The sequence below is a fragment of the Podarcis cretensis genome (assembly GCF_951804945.1).
Source record: "Podarcis cretensis genome assembly, chromosome: 7".
Classification (NCBI taxonomy): domain Eukaryota; kingdom Metazoa; phylum Chordata; class Lepidosauria; order Squamata; family Lacertidae; genus Podarcis; species Podarcis cretensis.
In genome coordinates, this window is record NC_137176.1 from 31718292 (window position 1) to 31744016 (window position 25725).

General features: G+C 42.3%; 1 protein-coding gene across 2 annotated transcripts in view; it reads right to left on the minus strand.

Annotated features, from left to right (window-relative positions):
- The window catches only part of JARID2 (jumonji and AT-rich interaction domain containing 2), a 187120-nt gene that overhangs the window by 2856 nt on the left and 158539 nt on the right, over positions 1-25725 (minus strand). For both annotated transcript variants that reach the window (XM_079983263.1, XM_079983262.1), the window contains exons 7-16: positions 22428-23457; positions 16743-17239; positions 11514-11606; positions 10477-10595; positions 8635-8705; positions 7397-7511; positions 4894-4999; positions 4035-4217; positions 3273-3403; positions 1229-1412 (exon numbers count right to left, since the gene is read on the minus strand). In XM_079983263.1, coding sequence (XP_079839389.1) covers positions 1229-1412; positions 3273-3403; positions 4035-4217; positions 4894-4999; positions 7397-7511; positions 8635-8705; positions 10477-10595; positions 11514-11606; positions 16743-17239; positions 22428-23457 — 2529 coding nt within the window. The remainder of the gene's footprint in view (positions 1-1228; positions 1413-3272; positions 3404-4034; positions 4218-4893; positions 5000-7396; positions 7512-8634; positions 8706-10476; positions 10596-11513; positions 11607-16742; positions 17240-22427; positions 23458-25725) is intronic.

The window sequence follows — 25725 nt, forward strand, 5'->3', positions numbered from 1 at the left end:
CTACCTTGGGCTTGAAATGGCAGAAAAGCTTTTATATTGTGTCAGGAAAATACATTTTCGGTCATGATTTTAATTTATTAGTCCCATAAGCCAATTATTTTGGTACTAAATTCTGAAGATAGCTTTATTCACTATTTATGCACTATTTTCTGCAACTTCTTGCTGGTCTGCAATGAGAAGTCTTATAGTTTATTACTAAAGTTCTTCTAGTTATAGGCTCCCTTTTACTGAACCATTTGAACTACCTCCTTGACAAATCTTGAAAACCAGAAAACCCTCTTCACTTATCCTGAATATGCGAAGTGGCCTGTGGAAAGTGTGGCTCTAGCTCCTCCCCCTCAATGACATGACTCTTGATTTGACTTGTGATTGACTGGATCAGAAGGAAGACACCTTCATTGTGCATAGGATTTCCTACATGGGGTGGAAGTGGCCTCCTTCAGACTCAGCATACTGCATGTTGGATTTGAAATATTGCCAGCATGCGTGATCTCACAAGGGAGTGGAGGTAAGCCTGCAGGTTCCTGCAGGCCCCAAAGTGAATATCTGAAGACAGCTGAAGTGAGGCATACATTCTTTTAAGTGAAAAATCACCAGCTTCTGCTTACAACTGACATACTGTAGTACAATAGCAATTTTCAAATGGTGTTCCAGGTAATTCTGGAGTTCTCCCATGAGAAAATACCAGAGAATCTTCTCTGGCAGAGCCCCTGCCCACCACTGTCAATCATCCAGTGCAATGTGCAAACTGCTGGAGAATCTGGAATATTTTGTACATCAGTTGTTGTCCTCTTTGAACTGATGATATGAAGCACAGCTGGCCTCACTTGAACTGAATGGTACATCCTAGAACATATCAGAAATTCTCTAGAGCAAGTCAAGTTTCCTTGACAGGCATCAGAATAAGATTTGAAAACTATGAAATGACAATAAAAATTTCAAAACAAATCATCAAGCTTTTAGTTCTCCTGTTTTATGTTTCAGTCCAATATTGCTTAAAAAGCACTAACACTAATGTTCCTTAACCTTCAACTATCTTGAGTCTCCTACACACCAGTGCTTCACAAGAGATTTCAACCTATATTTTATTGAAATACATACACTGCTTTGGCCAAATGCATTTTCGCCTTTTAGCACTGCAGTAATTGAGATTTATTTATTTTTTGCGGGGGGGGGGGGCGGGGAGAGAACATAGTGAGAACTCCCAGCTTCTAGGGATTTTCCATACCATAGATAGGTAACACAGGTGCTGGCAAATCTGACACCTCCTCTCAGACGTCTCTAGCTGCCACTTTCGAGGCTTTTTCTTCCCATCCACTCCCGAACTGCTGCTGCTATCATGGCTCCCATAGCGAGCTGACGAATGGAGGCCTGCCTCATACAGCTGCCGCCGCTGCCTCAGCTCTGTCTCCCTGTGGACATGAGGAATAATTAGAAAACAGCAACCTCTCATAGGAACGCCATGAAGCAGCAGGCAACATTTCAATGTAGGCCTGAGATTTTAATAACAATTGCCATGCTATGATGGGCTAAATCCCATCTAAGGTTTTGTCTGACCACTGTGTACAAATTGGGAGTTTTCCAGACAGAGAATCTGATACAGAAAAACCTTGGGCCAGATCAAATTATTTGGCAAACATGGCTGCCAAGTGATTTGCCAGGAGATATTACCACCTATGGAGACCAAGCACCATTTTAAGCAGCCCCACTCGCTGTAGAAAAAAAGAATTATTGAGTTGGAAGGGACTTGGAACGTCATCTCGTCTAACACCCTGCTCAACGCAGGATCAACAATCCAGGATGCAACTCCAGAATCCCTGACAGATGGCTATCTAGCCTCTGCTTAGAAACTTTCAGTGAAGGAGAGCCCGTCACCTACCAAAACAGTCTCTTCCTTTGTTGAACAGCTCTACACATTAGAAAGTTTCTTCCAATGTTTAGCCCAAATCTGTTGCACCACCATTTCCACCCACTGGTTCTAGTCCTGCCCTCTGATACAGCAGAGAACAAGCCTTCTTCATCTTCCATATGACAACCCTTCAGAAATTTGAAGACTGCTGCCATGTCTCTCCTTAACAATCTTCTCTCCAGGCTAAACATACCCAATAGCCAAGGAGGGAAACAGGAGGAGATAGAAGTGGGACAAAAACATTGTCCTACGGTAGGCCCTCCCTCAGTTGGCAAGACTTGACTTGCTATGACACTTAAAAGGGAACTGAGCAAAACATTGAGCAGACAGGAAGAGAGATGGAACATCATGTACCAAAGCAGTGAGTAAATGAGAACTGAGCTCAGGAAAGGAAAAGGTGGTACCACATATCAAGCAGAGGAAAAATAGAAAGAGTAGGCTGACATTTGCAGTTAAAAAACATAGTTATTCCAGCAGCAAAGATCAGGCTTTAGAAGGAGAAATATCCTTTGGAAGATCTTCCTCTTAAAAGAAGCAACCTAAATGTGAACAAGCTTGAGAACCACTTGGATGGATGGATGTAAAAATACCAGCTCTTTCGATATTTGCAAATTTTCCTTTGTTAAAGGGAAAAGTGCATATCAACTCTCCAAAAAGGAAGAAGCTCCATGCAGAGCCTCAAAAGTCTTCCACTTAGAGGGCAGACATATAGTGGAGAAGACTCTAACCATCTTTGCACATTAACACAGTAATTTTGTTAAATACAATTTGTAGATTCCAGCCATCAGATTTTCTCTTGATCTATTCGAGGTGTTACCGACCAGCACTACCCAGCTGTCTCACACTTGTTGTGGGTAGCAGTGCTACATAGTAGGAGAATAAAAGAGAACAGCATTATATATGAAACATGGCAGCTTTCCCTGCTTTTCAAACTTGCCTTGGACAGGGGCTGGGGAGCATTTAAAAACAGGTCTTTCAGTGTCTTTAGAAAAGGTGTGTAGTTGTCCTCATGCTACAGACAGATTACACTGTCTGCTTCCGAAAGCACAGGAACTCCTGGCTTAGCCAGTGATTTTAAAACTCTTGACATTATTAGGCACACTGGGAAACATGGATTCATTTGTTTGGTGAGAAAAAAGTCATCACCTAATGCTAGTAGTATGGAGTACTTTGCTCTGTCCTCTAGTGCTTTGACAGCAAACCATCCATGGAAGTTTATTCTCCCATGTGTGGCAGTGTTCAAGCAGGTTGGCTGGCTCAGCAGCTGCCAGCAATGCTCTTGGACGTCTCACAACACTCTCTATACTTTCCGCGAGAGCTACTCTGGAAGCAAGTAGGATAAAACAAAAGAGACTCTAGCTACCTGAGCTCTCCTAGAAGTGCCGATATTGTACTAAGAGAAGACCCATTTTCTTTCTTTGCTTCTGCTGTTGCGATCTGATAGAGCAGCTTTTCCATTGAAAATGGCTTGGGTATACGTCGTTGCTTCATCTCCTGCGTCGACAAATTCCAGAGTGTTAGTACACATACAATGAAATAACTCGTTTTGGAAAGAAAAATGAACATACCCCATTAAGGCATCATCCTTGGGGACAAAGATTTCCTGACCAAAAGAGTGTATGTGTGAAACACAAAATTTTCCTGAGCGATCTCTTCTCAGTCACTTCATATTTGCCCTTCAGGTGTCAGTGTGCAATTCCTGCCGTCCCTTAACTTCTCAATTAAGCCCTGGGCACAAGTGCAAGTAAATGCAAAGTGCAACTCACCTCCCCAAGACTTTCCCCTGCAAAACACAACCCAACTGGTACTAGTAGGCACTGTTGCTGCTGTCCTAGCAACAAATTCAACCAACGAGTCATACATAAAAGGAGTTACTGATGCACATCACAGTTGAGTCAGGACATGTCCTATGAATGGTTATATGTGACACAGTCCATGCAGTCTTCATTGAAATGGAGATTTCTCAAGTTCTGAGTGGTAAAAGGCAAAGTCTAGATGCTTTATGTATGAAAAAACCCCACCCATATCCCAAAAGGTTTAATGAATGCATCAAGCAGCACTACACACGCTGTGACCAGAGGTGTTCTGTTTGCAGAGGTGGGTTTTTAAGAACACAAGCTCCTACCTTGGCAGTTTTAAAACCCATGCTTGTCCACTGGGTGGTAGCAAAGTGCACAGTTTCAGAAACGTTGTAGCCGCAGCACACTTTAGACACAAAAGATCCTGGGAAGCAGACAACAAACTGCCCACTCTGCTGTACAGTACGGTGCACCTTGATCCCCTCTTTACACAGCACCTCTGGGGAGATCTAGGGAGAGAGAAAGAAGCAGGGGAAATCTAGAGCGGGTGCCTTTCTTGGCAGCTCCATTTGCTTACCTCTTACTACTTGCCATGGAGAACATGCAAAAGTCATATTGAATCTCTAAATGCTTCTACAGAAACAAACCCCAGAGCAGATCCTTCTGCTGCCAACTACGTAAAACCAACCAACTCTTAAGCTTGGCTTAAAGGGAAACAAACCTCAGCAGGACCAAGGAGCCTTGGGGTGGGGAGACATATCTCCTTGTGTCATATAGGACTGGGTTCCCTTTAAGAACATATGAATCCACACCACATCAGTCCCTCTAAGTATTGCTTAAACAATAAATCTGAGCTTCCACTCTGGCTGGAAGCTCCTACCAATTTTAGCAGTGACAGCAGTAAGAAAAAACCCCAAAGCTGGACAATAATCCTCCATCTCCACCCTTAATACGCATAGGTCAGTTGAGGGGGAGCTGTGTGCCTGTGTTTGCCCTTGTGTGTTTGGCAGCGGGAAAGGAGTGTGTGTGGACATCTACCAGGGGCATGCAGCTCCCAGATGGTTAACCAAGGTTTGGCCCTTGGATCTAGAAAGGAAATCTACCCCTGGCTTACACAATAAAATGTATTGCTGTTCATGACACCGTGAAAGAAACTGCCTAGTAACAAACCATAAAGCAACTCACCATGACGTTACTTTCAAGCATTTCCAGCCCTGGAGTGCCATTGGCTTGCAGCAGGGTGTGTACCACTTTGTCAAGTTTTTTCTCCTCTGCAGCAGGAATGCAATACCTGTTCATTTTTGACACAGAAGGGGGAAACAAAGGGAGTATTTATTCCATGCTGCCAAAACTGACATCACCAAAGCTGAGAGCAACATGAGAACATACAAAGAGCCCTGCTGGATCAGACAAAAGGCCCCTCTGGTCCAGCATCCTGTTCTCAGGTACATATAGGAAGCCTGGACCTGAGTGCAACAGCAGATGTGCAAAATATACCAAGAGTTTGCAAATTTGAAAACAAGATCAAACTTCAAAATAACACAGCAAGGAATAATTGTGGCGCTACAACCACTGAATATTTTATCAAAGATTGGAGCATTAAAGGATTTGCCATCTCTACATGTATCTGACTGCATTTCTCTCAAATATTGGGGGTGAGGAAAAGGAGAAATAGAACCGTGTTTGAACTCACAATATTTTGAAGCTCTCACCTAATGAAACTACAACCAACATATCCTCTGTTGGTTGAACCTAACGCTGACACCTGACTGCTTTTTAACATCCCATAACCACCAATAAGGGCTGTCCCACACATTCCATGTCAGCAAACTTGGGCATGTTGCTGAAGCACCCAAGAACAGATAGGGATTTGTAGCTGATCCTGGCTCTTTGGAAGAGAATACCTGCGTGGCACACATTTCCAAAGACTGGATTTTATCATTTGTATGACCAACTTGCAAGGGTATGCTAAAAAACCCCCAATGTAAACCTAAAAGATGAATGTGTGGTGGGGCCCCAATATCAAAGGCTCCTTTTTGACAAATATCTGTAAACCATGTCTGAAGAGCAAAGACACATTCAGGAGTATTCTTCGTGGCCACCCCAAACTGCAGGCCTCTGCTCTCCTGAAGCTGTGCAACATTTTGGACTTTTTCCAGAGGACATTTGAAACTCTTTTATTTGAGCTGGCAAGAGCCATTAGCTGGGTAGCCCCTGGTTCAAATTTCATGTCGTCCCTGAATGCACTTCGCACTTGGGCAAGCCACACTCAGCCTTCCAACTGTATCACTGCAACAATAATACAAACTACAAGAAAGAAGATTCCACCTAAACATTAGGAAGAACTTCCTGACAGTACGAGCTGTTCGACAGTGGAATTTGCTGCCAAGGAGTGTGGTGGAGTCTCCTTCTTTGGAGGTCTTTAAGCAGAGGCTTGACAACCATATGTCAGGAGTGCTCTGATGGTGTTTCCTGCTTGGCAGGGGGTTGGACTCGATGGCCTTGTGGTCTCTTCCAACTCTATGATTCTATGATCTATGATTCTACAACATCCTTGTAATTACTGAGATAATGTATGTATGAAGTACATCTTAAAGCTGAGGCTTGTACAAACTACCACTCCCTCCCTTGCCTATAGGAAAAAAGAACTGCCTCCTAGTGATGAGACAGGAGGTTTCCCCCCCAAACACGTTTATTTTCCATTTAGGCTAGAAAAGTTAGGTGTAAGTTTTTATGGTACAATAGAAGAATGCTGCCTCTCACATAGGGAATACCACATGTTACAAATCTGCACTGCATCTGGAACCCCTCTTAACCCTCTGAAAAGCTCTTTAGGGTGTTCTTGATCTTCTCAAGCCTGTTTGGCAGAGGGGAAGAAGATGGAGGGGGGCAGGATTGGTGCCTCCTTACCCAAGTACGAGAAAACACATTCTACTCTTGGAACAGGATTTTTGGATCCAAGAGATTACATATAGTGCACGCTGGAAACATTTTTTACGGCCTAGTAACTTTGGAGGACGTGGGTGGCGCTGTGGGTTAAACCACAGAGCCTAGGACTTGCCGATCAGAAGGTCGGCGGTTTGAATCCCTGCGACGGGCTGAGCTCCCGTTGCTTGGTCCCTGCTCCTGCCAACCTAGCAGTTCGAAAGCACATCGAAGTGCAAGTAGATAAATAGGTACCGCTCCGGCCGGAAGGTAGACGGCGTTTCCGTGCGCTGCTCTGGTTTGCCAGAAGCGGCTTAGTCATGCTGGCCACATGACCTGGAAGCTGTACGCCGGCTCCCTCGGCCAATAAAGCGAGATGAGCACCGCAACCCCAGAGTCGGCCACGACTGGATCTAATGGTCAGGGGTTCCTTTACCTTCACCTAACTTTGGAGGCTTATTTGCACGGCTTTTGCACCAAATGGATTTTTTGCCACATTTCTAGGTTGCGTGTGCTGAACAAGGGTCAACTTGATCTTTTTCTGCTTAACTTGGTATTTTCTGGCTTTTTAGAGTTTTAGAATCTTTAGGAAAACTATTTATAGAAGAAGGTTGTAGTTGGGCAGGTTGGGGTGCCATGAACTGCGATGGTGTTGAGGCAGTAAGAGTAGGACGCTGCATCAGGATCACCATAGAAGCTGACGTGCAACTTCCTGAAATTAACAGTGCAGAAGAGCAAAGAGGTTCACTTGGGATTCACTTACCAAATGCAGTCAGCACCAGTGTGTAAGTAGTCTATATATGGAAGGTGATTTTGGTCTCGAGACCAGCATGAGGTAGAAAAGACCATGCCAATATTTAGCCAAGGAATTGTCACTCCTAAAGCAGTTTAGATCAGAAGCAAAACACAATTAATAGGGAAAAGGTATGTTGAAAACCACACATGTAATTTGTGCTGATACTTGAAAATTTAAATCTTTTTATTTCTACCAGAAATAAGATTACATAGTTGACAAAAGAGATGTCTTTAATCTGATTATTCAGATACATTTTTTCACCTAAGCTCCTATTTTTTCACAGCATCACTATGCTGCCGATCACACATGCATATAAATTTTGCTTTCTGCAAATATTCTGGGTGCACACTTGTATTAACATGGGCAGGCTCTAAATGGTGAATTGCTTGGACAAGTGTGGCTCATGAACACTGGTTGCAGCCAGAAAACATTTCCCCCCAGAAAGATGAAAATGGTGCAGGTAAGCATAGGTCTCTCATTATCATTTCTATTTATAGGTAAAATGTAAAAATGCTTCAAAATCCTGCCAGACCAGTTTGACCAGAGATCATGGGGGGGGGGGGGGTTAGAAGAAATGAGTGAGCAACAGCAGTCACTTTCAGCTCTTTGTAACCCCCAGCCATTATCAAGTAGAAATCACTGAAGAGCCTTAATGAAGAACCAGAGGAATTTCTGCAAATTTATTGGCACAGCACTGCTCCCTGGAGACTGCAAATAATGAAGTTACATGTGCTGATCGCTCACCATATTGACACTAAAACATTATCATGAGCCTACTGAATAATGATGAACAACTGGGAGAAGTAAATGGCCCAAGGTAGAGATGGTCTGCACTACATGTGTACCCCTCCGCCTCACTCTCACCTTTCTTTCTTTCCTTTTTTAAAAATTCAGTAATACAAGACACAGAGCTTAACTGCTACGTTTGGCTTGTTAAGATACAAAACGCACCTTTCTCAGGCTCTCTAGGATAGAAGTGTGTCCATCTGTGCTGAACAGATTGAGGGGTCAATGGGCAGCAGAGACACAAACAGGATTATAAATGCCACCATGATGGGAAGCTTACTGAATATTAATTCATTTTTAAACAGCAGGTAGAGATGCCTGGCTCCAGGGGGGTGGCAAAAACATGATTTATTCAACACTCTGTGTGAATTCCACAACAGAGTATGTCTCTTAAACATGGAGAATATAAATGGACTTACCAGGCACAGCACCAAGATGTCGCAGGATGGATCCTGTGTTATTAGGAAGGACTGTTAGGTTCCACCCATGCCTGTTCAAATTAAGTGGTGCACATCGTGATAAGAAAACATCAAATGTCACATTAGTCATTGTTTTATTTACCTACTTGCTAGGGGTTCTGCATTGTTGTGTAGGACTGCAGCCAAAGGAGGAATGCTCTAGGCCTCTTTGCTGCAATTCCAGATTTTGTTTTAAAAGTAAAATTCTGCTTAAAAATGAAATTTCTAGCTCTTTCCTTTATGTTAACAAATGTGTAAGCAGCATTCTAGACATGGTTGTTCAATACACTTGCTCTCGCCTTTGTGTTCTGGCTAAACTTGCAAAGGTACTAGTGACTGACAAGAACTTGAGACTTCTTGTTTAAATTTATTGATGTAATTTTTTTATATAAACACGATTAATAAATTGAAACGGTGAAAACATTAAACTACTTATTTTTCTTTTTTTTTTTGCTGCTTCACAAAGATGCACCGTGTTATTGTTTCAATTAGGTGCCTTGCAAAAGCAAGCAAACAAAAAACCCAGTAATTGACTGGCTCCCAATCCAATGAAACCTTTATAGCTATGTGGGAAGAAGTTTGGCAGGGACTGATGACCGTCTTTCCATGGGATCATAGCTGACACATTTTAGCAGCTCCTGTATGGTTCCTAGCCATCTGTTTCCATCCAAACTAAGTTGTGGTTAATTCATTAAACGCATCGTCATTAACTTGCTCACTCAGAAACAGACAAGGTGAACATTAAGGGAAACGTACATGCATCTGGGTGCACAGCATAAAGAAGGCATCGTGTGGATTCAGAAAAAGTCCTTGCCCACCAAATAAGAGGTTGGAGCATTCACACATCCCATTAAGATGCTTATGCTGAACCGGTTGGTTGGGAAAATGTTAATGCTCTGGCTCCTTCAAGCAACTAACTGGAACTGGACGGAAAAGTTAAAGGAGGAATGGTAGGATCCTGTAGCAACTGCCTGCACCCCTTATGAAGATCCTCACCCTTGGAACTTAAAAAGAAATGCAAAAGGTGTAATGAATGTGCAATTGTACAGTTTTAGAAATCCTTTGTGCTAATGCAGGGCGTGCAAAATGAGGGAGGGAAACACCCAGTGCTACATTTCTGGTTTACTCCAGCCATGACCATTTCACAAAACGCTTCCTTTTGGGGACACTATAAATATATGAACAGCATAACTAGGAAAATGGATAATAATTACAGAATGTGATAAAACACAATACGTAATAAAACACAAAACTTCATAATCTCACATTAAATGAATAATAGCTATCAAGGTGCATTCTGCAAAAGAGAATACAGAAAAGCTGAAAAATGTATCAACGTATATATTAATGCAAACGTATCTAACAAAACGACATTAAAACCAGACTTTCTACCAATGAGACAACCCCTAAAAATGGAAAGCTGTCAAAAAGCATGATTGGTAAGGCTGAAGGTGCTTTGGGGCAGTTTTCAATGATATATTTTGTCCTTGCTAGCCCTTTTCCAATGTACGCTGCTCATATGCCCCCAAGGAAGGAATTTTCCAAAACGTGTTGGACCTGGAATGAGCCATAATTCTAGCAGCCGAAGTCCACCCCCCACCTTACCTGTCAGTAACAACCCTTATTCTGCAGCTGGCTGTTTTGCTGCTAACTGGGGCGGGGTAGCACAAGCAGCTACAAATACACTGAGCATGAAACAACATTATACCCAATAATGGTGATGAAATCTGCAACTTAGTAAACAAATTAAGAGGAGCCAGTGCTCTATGGACTACAGGAAACATGTCTCGGAACTCTCATTACCTTGAAAACGGTTCTGATTTTCCCACAGGAAAGCCACTGCCGTGGGTGTTGGTATCCACTTTCCCACAATGCACTGCTACATGGCAGTCCTTCTGTTCCACTAACCTCCAGTACTCTTGCTGTAGGAAAATAAAGTTTTCGTAATAAGATTAGCGGAGAGTGCAGTTCCATTTCCCTGAGTTTAATCTAGGCAAATTCTCATTCCTTGGAAACTGGGCACCTGATATTTCAAAATACACCAAAAGCAAGCTTTGTATAGCTCTTCCGACAAATAATAATTTCTTAGCTGGTGTTATTACTAAGCCCTGATAAGTGTCAATGCTTGCATTATTAAAAATGATATTACTACCCATTTAGAAATTGCTGCTTGGTCCATTCAGAGAGTAAGTGGTCCTCCAAAGGGGGCAATGGTTTATAAAATACCTTTGTGTCAACCAGCATAACTTCTGCTAAGGATATACCATGAACTGTTGCCACGGAACCAATGGCTGTATCTAGGATAGCCTGGTTTATGTGGTGGGTTGGCAGGTGCCCAAGGATGGTTATTCCTCGCATGAAAAAGAAAACCTTTGGAATAAAGTGCTGGTTCACTTATGAGGTAAGATAGCGCAGTGAAGCATTTGGGCTATGTTTGATGTTCTTGAGGTAGGACTTTCTTTTGCAGAAGCCATGCTGATTCTTCCTCAGCAAGCCTTGTTCTTCTTTCTAATAAACTGTTTCACAATTCCGTTTTAAAATCTGCATTTCTGTGTGCTTCTTGCAGCTGCCCTCTTTTTCTTCCTTGACTTCTTGGATCCCAGCAGCAATTCCCCACCACCACGACACGACACGACACGACACGACACGACACAACACAACACAACACACACCTGCTGTAATCATGGGAATTGTTACAGGGCTGCTGAGTTCTCATGTTACATCACCCAGGCAAATGAACGTTTGTGAATGGTTTGGATCTCTTGTGTGTACGGGGGGGGGGGGAATCATCTTCTAGTGGCTAGTTTAATGAACTACCCTGCATTTACGGAAACCCTCACCTCTATTTCAGCTGCTGTAGGCTCTTTGCTGAAGCACATGTTCATGATGTTTCTTGCTGTTCGGTAAAAGGTTGTTAAAGAAACAGACCTTCCCTGCGAACCAAAGCATAAAAAGGGAGAAATTGTGGTTGTGGTTTTCCATCATTAGTAATAGTAATAATGAAAATAATAATGAATAAAGGAAGAGCAGATATGAGTGGCTGGAAATATAGATACATCATGACACAGGGTTATTACACCAACAATATTCCAGATTGCAATTTCTCTCATCTATTGCATGGGCAGCACCAATAAAAAATAGGCACAACATTATTAAGAAAAAGTGGGGAAAATGCATAATATATGGGGGGAATTGCTGCAAAATATGTATACGAGGCAGAATTGTGAACAAAAATGCACATTTTTAGTGTTGGCTTTAGAAAGAAAATCACAAACTGGTGTGGAAATGGGGCAAACTGAGCTTAAGATTAGAAAAATGAGACGCTGAAGTTGTCCATCACTAACTGCAGACTGAAACTGTAAATGCTCTAAATGGGCTTGCTCAGATACATTTTGTCTGCGTTCTGTTCTAACTTCACATTGCCTGAGAAAGTTGTCCTCTATATGTAAGACTACTGCCTAGGGAAGGAAGAGAAATCAGAATGACTCATTTTAAGGAACAGCGGCTAACTAAGATGCCAATTTAGGCTTATTTTTAAAGGGAGTAGTGTTGATGCTTGCTCACAGGCTGGCTGGAATCAGCTGTAGGAAACAACTGCAGACATGTTAGAAAATAAAATATCTTTCACCAGATGAACTTTCAAACTGGGTAGCCAAAGAAAGACTAACCCCAGAGGTCCAAAACAAAATTGAAAAAGTTGATCAGCGTTTAGTCATGGGCCAGTACAATACTAAAATGTAAATATTTCAATCAGATTTTTTTTAAAAAAACCCCACACAAACACAATAAAGAATCATGAAAAAACATTTCCAATTCATAAACTAGAAGTACATCAATATAACTCAACTGTGCCTTTTTCCCCAAGCAAAGGTGCAGTGATCATGTACGGTTTTCCATTCAGTAAGGGGAGTAATAATCACACCGTGAGCTTAACATTAAACCTTGCAGTCTCACAGTGCTTTAACATGCACAAATGGAAGCTAGCTATTTGTCTTAAAATTCATCTTCATTTTCTCTCTGACTATGAAGACCACTATTTTGTTTTGATGATTACAGATATTTTCCACAATTCATTGAGAACAGAAAGACTTAAGGTGCTTTCAGTTACAATGCACTTCCGCAATAAAGGTTTTCCCTGATTTTCAACACTTGGCTGGATCCCAGACCCCAACCTGTTAATGGTGCATGTTGGGGGATGGAAAACACGCTTTGTGGGGGTAAAGAGAAGGCTCATGTGTTACCAAAAGTTTTAAGTTAATTAGTTCAAACTACAGAGTCAAACTTTCAGTAGTTTTCTGCTTCCTTCTCCCAGAGCAAAAACAGACACTACCGAATATTTTCCCCCAATCAAGTCTTAGCTCAGGCCCACTGACTACACAAAAATGTTGAACTGCCCCATAAAAAATAAAATGCGAAATGAACACAAGGCAATTAAGCTATTACAAGTGCCCATCAGGGGAGGAGAGCTAAGACACTCTTAAATGTCAGAGCTGCATGCTTGTAAATAAAATGAGCAATTTCCTTCCTCTTTTACTGCCCATGTGAACCATTTATTGGGGTAGTCAAACAAAAAAAACATCCTTCAAAAGTGCTATTCAACAGCCATCAAATTTGCGTCTGTAATTCAGGGTTTACAAAGACTGCTCACAAGCACAGAGAAACAGCTGTCTAGATTTAAGGAGTGCTTGCTGTGGGGTTTGTTTTTTTTTTGCCAGACAAATAAAGGCAGAAATTATCATCAAGAACTGGTTACTATCGGAGAGAGGTGGCAACCCTACCTCAGGGCAGAAGTTTTCTCAACTTTTTTTTAATAAAAAAGATTAGTCATAATTGATCCGATTTATTAGTTCTTAAATTTTTCCTCTGGGCATAAAGCACCCTCCAGGGAAAACTCTCACTTTCCAGCCTTTGTCTGAAATTACATTCATTTGGGAGAAATTTTTCTCACTTTGATTTTATCTATTTGGTTCAAGAGAACACATCGTTGTGAAGGAGATTTGCAATAGTCCTCATTTCAGTGCAAAATATTTCTTCTCTTCCTTGATTCCATCTCAAAACACCTGCACACTTATTTAAAGAATTCCCCAAGTGAAAACCAAATACCCATCCCAGTTCACATGTAACGTTAAGCCACAGTAAGAAACAAACCATGGTTAGGAATGTGTGATGGCACACTGAAGAATTGCTTCTACTATGCTCCACCCTGCCCTGAGTTGGGAGGAAACAAACCACAGCTTTTGCTTAGCTTTAAGTGCAAGCCAGTCCTCGTGGGTTGTTTCTCTCCAAAACCCAGGGTGGAAACTAAGGTTTTTTCTTGGACTTACTGCCCATAGTTTGTTTGGAGGAGTCATTGTCGGAGAATTTATTCTAAATAACTTAGCAACTGGAACCTCCTGGTCCAAATCTGGTCCCTTAAGGGGTGATGCTTGACTCCCATCCCAACTATAACCAAGAGGCAAAAGGTGATGTGAGAGGAGTGATGGGCAACAGGAGGAATCTATATAGGAGTGTGGGGTGCTCTACATGGGTGGATGGAGCAGCCAAGTAATTTTCATTGTCCCCGAGAGGGGGCAATGACAATAAAGATGATGATGATGATGATGATTATTAACTTCACATTTCTCCTAGTTGATATATGCAGGTTACAGATTCTTTGCATACACTGTCTCACTTATTTCATGTGACCTAAGCTCAACTAACTTAGTCTGGGATCCAACCCATGACTTTAGGAGAATTAGGAAAACTGGGAGCCTACCCCCATTAAAAAAAAATCTATTGCCAGATAGAATAATGAATCCCCTTTATTTTGTGACACAATAAAAATTCTTTACATGAGAAGCCAAGCATATGGCTTGATCATGATTTGCAGTGCAATTTTGTGTGGTTACTCATAAGTAATACCTGACTTAAAAAGGTAAAGGTAAAGGTACCCCTGCCCGTACGGGCCAGTCTTGACAGACTCTGGGGTTGTGCGCCCATCTCACTTAAGAGGCCAGGGGCCAGCGCTGTCCGGAGACACTTCCGGGTCACGTGGCCAGCGTGACATCGCTGCTCTGGCCAGAGCCAGAGCCGCACACGGAAACGCCGTTTACCTTCCCGCTGGTAAGCGGTCCCTATTTATCTACTTGCACCCGGAGGTGCTTTCGAACTGCTAGGTTGGCAGGCGCTGGGACCGAGCAGCGGGAGCGCACCCCGCCGCAGGGATTCAAACCGCCGACCTTTCGATCGGCAAGTCCTAGGTGCTGAGGCTTTAACCCACAGCGCCACCTGGCCCCATAATACCTGACTTACTATCAGGTAAATGTACAAAGGATTTTTAATACCACATATTTAGTTCATATCTCTCTTTTTCTGCATGAGTTTAGCAGAACAAAACAAAGCTATTGTAGTCTGACTAGAAATAATTTGACTGAGCAGATTTTCTTTTACCTTTAGCAGAAGTGAAAGACTGACTCCAATTGCAGTATTAGTTTCCTATGGAATTTGCTGACAGTGGCAGTACTTTTGGCTGGCGTTAAAAATATGCACTTTCAAACAGAAGTAGAAGATCATAGCTTAAGTATATAAGCTAGACTGTCAAACTGCTTGTGGACTAAAAGGCCTTAATTCAATTAAAAAACAACAACCCCCAGTCTCAATTAGACATCCACAAGGGAACTGAAGAGATCTGAAGGAAAAGGCTTCACAAATAAAAAACCTCCCCCAAACCTAAGGTTTTATCAAACTTAGGTCCATTAATTTCAATGGGTCTACTCTTACTAAATATGTACAAATTAGATAAAAGGGCCGTGCTCATTGTGTTCATTCTTACAGTACGTTACTTTCACAATGTAATCTTTTATAGACTTAGGAACAGTCCTGTAACATCCCTTGGTGTAATAAAGGTGTTGCATGAATATTCAGTGGCGATAAATGATTCTGTGAGAGGAAGCATAGGCTTAGTTAAGTAGCCTTAACCTCTGCTCACTTATTCTACACACTCTAGTCCTGTGAAATGCAGCTGCCAGTCATGAGGACTGTCAGGTTGCAGGTGATGGGGTGAGGGCGTCCAATGACCCAGCCAATTTCTAGGCATGACCGACTGCAGGGTGTCAGGAAGAAGGTGTTGATAAGAGCAACAGGCCAATTTGTTTCACGGATACACATATTACAGCAAGAGCTATCAAATGGCATTAAATCATAATGAATACATTCCAAGTGGTAATTGAGTGTATATTTTAACCTGGTATTTAAGTTTATAAAGCTGTCATGGGGTGAGGGGGCAGATTCTTCCAAGGTCTGAACTCTTGCGATTTTTAACTCCGCTGCTCGCTATTGCAAGCCCTGGAAATTAGGCTGCTTGAACTGATCATAGGCAGGCAAATGTCAAGAGCCTACGGTGTGGTGTTGTGGCTGGAGTGTTGTGTTTAGACACAGGAAAGCCAAGCCCATTCCCCACTCAGACATTAAACTTGCTGGGTGGCCTTGCACAAGTCACAGCCACACAGGCTCACCTCACTCACAGGGTTGTAGAGAAGATACAAATAAATTAATCCTTTGCCCAGACCTCTTGAGGAAAAAAGGCAGGAATACAAATGCGGTTAATATAGAAGTAAACAGAATCTGGCACAGGAATGCATAGATAGGCCTCAGTTCTTGAAGACTGACAGCCTCTGCACAGAGGCACCAGAAGTTGCCAATTTCAGGCAGCACCTGATTCCTGTTTTGCAGTGAGAGGAGAAAGAGCAGTGATGGAAAAAGCAGTGTGTGCCGGGCACAGGCACCAGCGTAATAAACACCATATTTCTTTCTCTCTTAGCAGCTCAGCCTCACTCACTAAATCCAACCTCACTAACAATTACACAGCAAGCAGCGGTTGCCAGCTCCTGCTTAATAGTGGGGAGGCTGCCAAATCAAATTGAGTGGGGGAGTCAACATTCCTCTGCAAATGGATGTGCTCAGCGTCAGGAGGAATAAGCCTTCCAAACCACTGTTTGCACTAAATCAGAGCTGGCAACTGCGGACAAAAATACTGTTTGCATTTCGAGTTGCACATTCTAAGCAGGGCCAACGACAAGGCTTCTGCTTACCTTATATACACACTTGTGGAGGTCACTGAGAACGCCTTTGTCTTCCTCCTCTTCCTTCACGGTCTCTTTTTCCTGAGAGAAGAGTCGCCGCCGGCCCGTTTTCTGTGGGACTTCGACTTCCTTCGCCTTGTTCCGGAAGCCGTTTTTATGAACCACGCCATTGATGAGTCCGTTTTTGGGCTCATACCGGGGGAGAGACTGGAATTCGTAGTTGTTCTCTGAATGTACCTCCAGGGGGCCTTTCCTCTTTTCTAGGACCTCCTTTTCAAAGAGGACTTCCTTCTCCAGTCTCTTGTGCTCCTCAGCAGAGAGGGAGTCATAGGAGAGCAAGTACTGGCAGTATGCCTCCTGCAGCTTTGCTAACCTGTCCTGTGCAGTTTTGGGGATCCGCAGCAGGTCTGCCAGCTTGTTCCATTTCTTGAGGTCAGTCACTTGCTGCATGCCCCCCATTTCATTGATCAGTTGGAAAAAGCAGGCCAAGTCTAGCTCACATCCTCCTGGGTGTCAGTGAAGTGGAACGACAGGAAGGGAAAGGAGGACATACAGAGGGAAGAAAAAACATGGTTAGGAAAACGTGACAGCAGACCATATACAATCCAGCCCAACTTATTGTGGAAGTGGCTGCATCACTTCGGACTGTAAATAGGAGCAAGACTGAAAACCCATCTGTGCAAACGAATGAAGAATAAAGCCCCTCAATATAGAAAATCAGATGTCAGTGTTATTTCTGGACCATCAGTCTTTAAAAAACGGGAATCAGAAGAAAATTAAGCCACTGCAAAAATCACTGGGCTTTTGTAGTAGTCACTGCACTTGCCTTGTGACTTGCCACTCACCTGCCCACCTGCATCAAGTTTCAACTGCCTTTGGGTATCTTTCTAAATGGCAAACTGAGACTGTGCCACATAGGATGCTTCCCCCCCGCCCCATCATGTGAATATTGCTTTCTTTCTCTCCTAGCCTTAAAGGCACTTTAAAGCTAAAAAAAGGAGAGTGTTGTTCTTCTGTGCAAATGCCATTACAAACATCTGCAGTCAAATTAATGCCCCCACTGCACCACACAGATCTGCTTCAAACTGGATTTGAGGTCACTGTTGTGGTAAGTATTAATATTGTGCTACACACTCTACAGAATGTACTTTGTGCCCCCTGTTTCCTGTCTAAAAATATTACAGTTTCTTGATCAGCATTTATGCAATATCCAGGATTGATCTGTAGTTACTGCATTTATCAAGCAGCCATGTGATGCATACACTAGCCCAAATCCTGTCCATATAAGCTCAGATTTATCAAAAGGATAATTCATAGGTTGGTGGACTGCAGGTTAGTGGGATCTATTTTGCTTTTAAGTGGTGCTGGGAGATGCACTAACAGGAGCTTGGTACAAAAGACATACCCTCAGAATTAAAGAATTTTGAGCCTCCAAATTTGTTTTGAGTATCACAGCTAAAATAAGAGTTTGCAGTTCTTCCACACAAAAATCCACTTCTGGTTACCCCAAGCTATCTTAATTTCTGCAGCATAATTTAGGGGATTTTGGTGCGGGGTGGGGCATCATTTTGTTGCTGCTATTGTTAAACATTTGGGAGTCAATTGTTTGCCAGATCTACTTAGTTGCTGATCTATTTAACAGCAAGTCATTCAGCGATAGATCCTGCAGACCTATCTTCTGCCCACCCCTGGAGTAATTAATTTGTGCTCATTATCTGATGTCAAAGTGCCTTTGCAAAGCTGACAAAATCTCTTACTGACAAAAAATGATAATGGAATAGGCACAGAGAGTGGTGTGATTGCTGCAGGTGAAAGTAGCCGTTCCATGTTTTGTCAAGGAGTGAGTGCTTTCAGGCAACACAAAAACAGGGCCAAACCAACTCTGGGTTTAATGAGGCTTGATAGCTTTTCTTGAGCAATTTTATGAGATCTGACCCTTAAGAAAAGGAGGCGACTGCTACGGATTTTGTGCTCATTGTAAAATGTTCAAGATCAGCAATATGGTAAAGCCTTTTTTCCCAGGGGAATGAGCCAATGAGAAACACACACACACACACACACACACACACACACACACACTACATAAAACCCCATTTATCTGCTGGCAAGGGGTAAACAAATACATAGCTTTCTACCTGCCATAAAGATTACAGAAAACCAAAGGTCATCTCAGGAGGACAGTATTTGAGATAATAAACTGATGAAGCTAACAACTCATATTTAATTAGGACACCGCTAAAGGATTTAAAAAAGAAACATGGGTTACAAACCTATCACACATTTATGAAATTTGGTGTGCCATCAGCAAAGTAGCATTTTATTTAGACCAAACAAAGGGAGCAATGCAGTATGCAAACTTTGGAGCTATACAGAACTGTTCCTCAGGTATGAAGTACACGGAAAGCTGTGAGAATTTATTTTATTTTATTATGGATCTTGCTTGAAGTTTGTTTACATTTTAAGGTGGTGGTGAAGGATTTATTGCAGCCATAATTTGTTTAAAACCTCACTATCTATTAAGTTTCATCTTGCACAGAGGTAGGCTGGGATAAAAAAAGTAATGGAAGTGTTTATTTCTTGTTAGCTAATCACTGTATTCTACAGGAAAAAATCTGAGAAACCTTCCTGAAGGTTTTGTATGAAAAGGGGGAAAGAAAGTCCCTTCCAGCACCATTTCATTAGTCAAATGATATGATGGAAAACTACAAATGTTCAATCTAACGCTTGAGCTTCTAGTTTTAATTAAAAACAGATAGCACTTTTTACAAGAATCTGATGAACATCATAGTTCACAAAAGGTTTGTACTGCTACCTAGTCATGATTCCTAAACAGACAGATACACCACCTTGCCTGAGGCGAGAATGAAGGCCAAGGCATCCCTTGGCCAAAAGATAAAATGAAATAAATAATAATTGTTTTGAGTTTTAGTTTTCCACACACAAAAAGAAGACACCATGCTGCATAAATTGCTGCTGAAGGCCTGTTAGCTGCCCTTTCAATTCTGCAGGTTTAACGTGGTTAAAAGCTAAGGAGAAAAGTTCGCTTTGGGAAATATGTATGAACACTGCAGCTCAGATAACTCTGTACCAGGGAACACATACCAAGCAGTCTTTAGAATTACAAACTGAAGTATAAGCCCCAGTTTAAAGTTACTGCAAATATCCAGTGCAATGTATGTGCATGTTGGCTAAGCATCCCGTTTGTAAGATATGTTGCACACCTAGAGGCAAGTGTTTACTGCAAGGGCTGGTTCCCAAGCTCATCGAAACCACATGCAGTGGAGCATCAGGGCCATGTGTACAATTATACTGCAATTAAGCTATTAAATTCATCATCCTAGGGTGTATATGAATGCATTCTATATGTGGGGCATTTGGCCAAGCCTGGTGCCCTGCCATATATAAAAGCTATCACCAGTTTGGCAAATGCATGAACCAGGAAAACATTTGAAAGCAGCTTCTGAAGGACATCCTCAGCAAACTTTTACATGCACAGAGTTCTTAAACACTTGACATATGTGCTTACAATTTCCAGGGCTAGCCTTTGCCAACTGTTTTCTGACAGTGGTTTTTTGTTAGTTTTACACTGAAAAATCCAAAACTTATGCATCCTTTCAGAACTCATTGAAGAAAGCTGGTTCTTCTAGTCATCCAATTATGGGATTTGGTGGAATGCGGATTATTTGACAGAGAAATGAGCAAACTGATATTTCACTGTCAATGATTTCAAGATTTTAATTTGTTTTCATTGGTCCTTGCAATGAGGGAAGCTTCAAACAGTGTCAGGCTGCTCAGTATATAAAAGCACTAAAGAGCTCATTCTCTTAAATTTGGCATTTACTACAGTTATTTGACTCATGACATTATTAATACAGCTCTACTTTGTAAGACTGGATTTCTTTCATAACATGCTTGCTATATATGAACCATAACGATATGGAATGGAAGTTTATTTTGAGTTCAACTTTGCAAGGAAGGGGGGAAGAACCCTCTTTTGAACCTAGATAAAATAAAAACTGTCAGAAGGAATGGCATTTACACAGCATTTCAAATACTAATGCTATAGAATCCTTATATTAACTCAGTGGTTGGCTATATAGTAAGTCTTGGGCTCACATGCTCCCTTACAGAACATCAGAAGCTTCCAGTTCCATCTGAAATTAATAGCAGAACTTGGGACAAACTAAGGTTAATCTTAATCACTGTTAGCAGAAACAAACCGGCTTCACAAACTATGGTTTGAAGTTTGCTTGTTTCAAGAATCGGTAATTAAGAATAACTTCAGTTTATCTCATCCCAGACTACATATCAAGTGACAGATACTGTAAAAGAGAAGGAACACTTTCCAAGCCCCTTCTCATAGCTGTGCTAGAGAAGGATGAAGAAAGTGTGAGCCCAAGACTCACTCATTCTTCTAACATTAAATCATCTGTAGTGTGGCTAAATATACACATGCATACAGTTTTAATCAGACACACAAGGTCAGTTTCACAACTAAAGCGTTTCACATCAACTATCATCTATTGCCTTTTAACAAATTATCTTATTGATTAGCTTTAATAAATGTTTCATACAACCAAAATATCAATATGCTAAAGGAGTTACTAAAGGAAATGTATCATAAAGGCATCCCACTGAAGTCAAAGGCTGCCAGATACAATTTATTTTTACTACAACTTGCCAGTTAATTTAAAACACTATTTCTTATTCCTGGAAGAAAATACCCATCTTCACTATTTTCTTTTTAATTTCCAGAATGAAAATCAGCTTCAAAAATAAAACAACTGTGGCCATCTCTCAGCCCTAGCAATTAAAATTTGACCTCATCAATTAAAACTGACCTCCGCAATCACACTGATTAAAGCTTGCAAGTGTAACAGGAGCTCTAGCAAATTTATTAAATTTTAAAATTGCTTAGGAAGAACAGATTAAAAGGGACCTTCTTCCAAAGAATAAAGGGTATTCTAAAGGGAACTGTTGTTTCACCAACTAGTATGCCACTTTTAAAAACATACTACCATGTGCATCCTATCTGATGGCAGAAAGCAAACCACCAATTCAATTAAATAATCAAACCTGCTGCGTAAGTTTACAAAACTGCCGTTTTGCTACAAACTCCACTTCAATGCTTGTCATCCAAGATTTGTTAAATGCCTGAAGATTGTTGAAAATTTGTAATTTTGGTGATTTAGATATTCGAACTGAAATCACTTAATCAAAGTTGACTGGGGTGGCGTGTGAGGAATGTTTAAGGAGAAGAGAGTTATTAAACCAAATTGTTAACTTGTTTGCACTGCTGTGCGTCACTGGTACACACACCTTGCAGGGAAAACACCAGAAAACCCTACTGTAATGAAGACTGGGGACACTTCAATGAGCATGACTACACCATTTTCTTTGGGCATAACGTGAGGTAGCCTTGAAACATGAGCAGATATGCCTCTTTTGCTCTAGGAGAAATAAAACATTTCTCTATAGCCAGCAAAGAAGGATCAACATGTTTAAGTGAAGCATAACAGGGAAACAGCTCAGTATGCACCTGCACTGGACCTGGCTTATGAATCAGCTATGAATGAAGCCTAGTGTCCTGCAGTTTTCACAGGAGGCCTGTCAATCTGAGAAGGAACTGATGCTCAAAATAGGGACCTGCTATAAATTGGGAAAAGAACAGACAGAACACAACAAAGGACTCACCTATGAGTGGAAGCTCATCCATTGTAATGCCCTGAGATTTGAGGTGCTTCTTGATACAGGCCAGCCGCTGCACATTGGGCCCCCAGCGCCTGCTCAGCTTGTGAATGTGTTGTATTTGCGTCACAAAGCGCATTTCTTCATTCAGCTTGCACTCGGGCCTCCAGTCGGGAGGAGGGATCACCCTGCACATCCCATACTTCTCAACCTGAGCACGGATCGACTCGATGTATATCAACGGGTCATGGAACTCCTTTGGGGAAGGCTTGAAGATAGGGATCTCCTCCATCATGGCCCACCCAGACTTGACGCTGACCTTCTCGTGCTTCCCCGTTGAGTCATGTGGCTTGTGCAAGGACTCGGTTTGAGAGGTAGAATGATTTTCACAGGAGGCATTTTCAGTTTTGCTATGTGCTTGTTTCCCTGGCATGTTCTTCCCAGCAGCAGCTCTCTTCGGCCTGTTTCTTTCCAGACTTTTCTGTGGCACTTCCTGACTTCCAGGCTTCTTCACGTGGCCGTTCAGCAAAGGCTTCTCCGCAGGCGCCTTTTTGCTTGGGGCTTCAGCCACGCTGACTGGCCCCTTTAGCTTCTTGGTCGGCGACTGTGTTTTGTCTATGTGGTTTGCCTCTTCCAGTCTCCTTTTTGAATTGCGCAGCCCCTCCCTCAACTGCCTCCCTACCTCCTTAGTGCATGTCTTTTGGTTCAACTTGCCATTGACCTTGACACCGTTAACAGCGGTATTGTTGGGCTTGGCCACTCCAAGAGATAGCACCTGTTTGCGGGTTTTTGCATTGCTACTTTCCGTTTTCCCTGAGATTGTATGGTTGACAGGTGAACTGGGCTTGTGGTGATTTAGTTTGGTTTCCTTGACCAGTTCTTTCTTGGCTTTGGTGTATGTGACAGTTCCTTTTGTCACTGTTGCAGTGTACTTCACAGTTTTGGACGGTGAAGGTCTGACTTCTCTCATCTTTTTGGCACTGGCTGTGTTTGCACTCGGAGATGACATTCGAGTGACACCATTGACCTTTGAAACCTAGGGATGCCAGGACCATCAGGAGGAAGAGGAGACAAAACAGGAGGGGGGAAACCAATTAGTAAAAATTCACAATAAGCCTCAGGCCCTCTAAAAACCGATCTGAGAGGGAAATATACGCCTTTCAGCCTTTCAACAACATTAAGTCACATTATACAATGTATTGGACTTCACTCAGTGGAGAGCAGAATCAGTCTCTTTTTAAAGCAAATCAAGACAGAAATATAAAACAAGTCTTTGAAGTGTGGGTGTATCTTTAGTCATCTGATGCTGTCTACTCTGAGTGAGAGTGCATCTATACCCAGTCTCTGCTTCATAATAAGGCTGTGCATGATGGCTTGTTCTGTGGTTTGCCTCTGGGAGGGGCCTGCCGCCCTCTCCCGGGGCCCTGGACTTGCTGCTGCCATGCCTCACTTCTGTCACTGCTTCCCATTTCTGAACTTTTCTGGCTCTGTAGATGTATTGTGCTTGCTTGCTGATGCATAAGACCCCATCTGCACTATATATTTAAAGCAGTGTCATACCACTTTAAACAGCCAGAGCTTCCTCCAAAAAATCATTGCCACTTGCAGTTTGTTAAAAGCACTGAGAATTGTTAAGAGACCTCTATTCACCAGAACGACAATTCTCAGTGTGGTTCAACAGTCCATCCCTCTTCCTAGCGAACTCTGGGAATTGTAGCTCTGTGAATGGAACAGGAGTCTCAGGACAATTCCCAGCTACAGTTCCCAGGATTCTTTGGGGGAACCCACAACTGCTTAAAGTTATATGATACTGCTTTCAATGTATAGCGCAGATGGGGTCTTAAAACTTTCACTGTTCAGAAATACGCACAGCTTGAAAATATGGCAGGGGCAAAAGTAAGGATGCCTGGCAGCAGCAAAAGATACAACTGGAAGGATCCAATTTCTCAAATCTGTTTTGGGGCAAAAGTTTCCATATTCCATATTGGAATTATTCCAGTCTATGTCTATTTGAGCCACATGCACACAGCCCCACTGGGGACCCAATGGGAACTGATGCTCCTCACTTCTCATTTCAACCAATCCTCCTTTTCCAATATTAACCCCCTTCCCCCACCCAATTCCCATCTACCAAGGTGTCTACTCATTTGCCTTCTAACTTAAACACAAGCAAACTTAATAACCACTAATAATGTAAAATTACCAGAATCTCTCACTATTTTACTGCCATAAAATAGTAAGATTCACAAGTGTGCACACAATTATATCCAATATGCACCCAAGAGATTAGCATGGCTCTGAAGAATCCCACTTCCAGAATTATATTATAGCCAGGAGGTACAAAATGTAATTCAGTAGTTATGTACAGATTCTATATCCTCCCCCACAAGAAGTTTGATGTCTAGGCAGTTTTGTTTTTATTCAACAGCAAGTTCCTGAAATAGTTAGTTGCAAATGACAGGACCCACAGCTAACAAGTTTTATTGATTTCAATGGGAATTTGTTGCAATTTATCATTTGTTGAATTTCCCCAAATATTTATTAACTGTATAATTTATTAATTATGGATTTGTAAATGTATGGATTTATTATGGGGCGAGAAAAACCAGGTTTACATGTTTCAACTTTGTGTTATATAACTGCTGAAGCCCAGTAATTGTTAAGAGACAGCAAACAGATATCCCAAAAAATGCAGTGGCGTAATAAACATTACACAGCAACCATGCAACATATCTTTCCAACTGTGCTTATTATTTGGTCAATAGAGCACCAAGCTGAATGAGTGTGCAAGAATTAATGTGAGCGAGCACGTGCAATGTTTAGCCTCAAGTACTATTTCTTGTTTAGTGGCATCAGGAACCATAAACCTGAACCTTTGTTCTCCAAAGACTGTGCTTCTCTTTCGTACTGTTGCCAGCTCTAAGAAAGGCAACCCAGTGCCTCCCAAAAGGTTCAGTGGCAGGAAGCTGTGTGGAAGCTACAGCACCTCCGCGGCAATGAGAAGCCACATCTGCCAAATTTCTTCCTGCCATGCAGCTGCAGAGGATGCAGAAACCTTCTCTGAGCAGCAGCGGAGCTAGCTGCTCGGGTACCCGGAGCGGCACACATGCCATGCACCTGGGGCAGGGCAATCCACCCATGGGGGAAATCTGCCCAGGGAGTGGGCTGATCAGCACGGCAGCAGTCCACCCACCTGGGGGGGGGGGGCGCGATTGCGGCAATGGCAATCCGCCCAGGGGTTTTTTTTTGTCAACCCCCCCCCCCCCGGGATGGCACCTGAGATGAACCACCCCCCCACCACCCT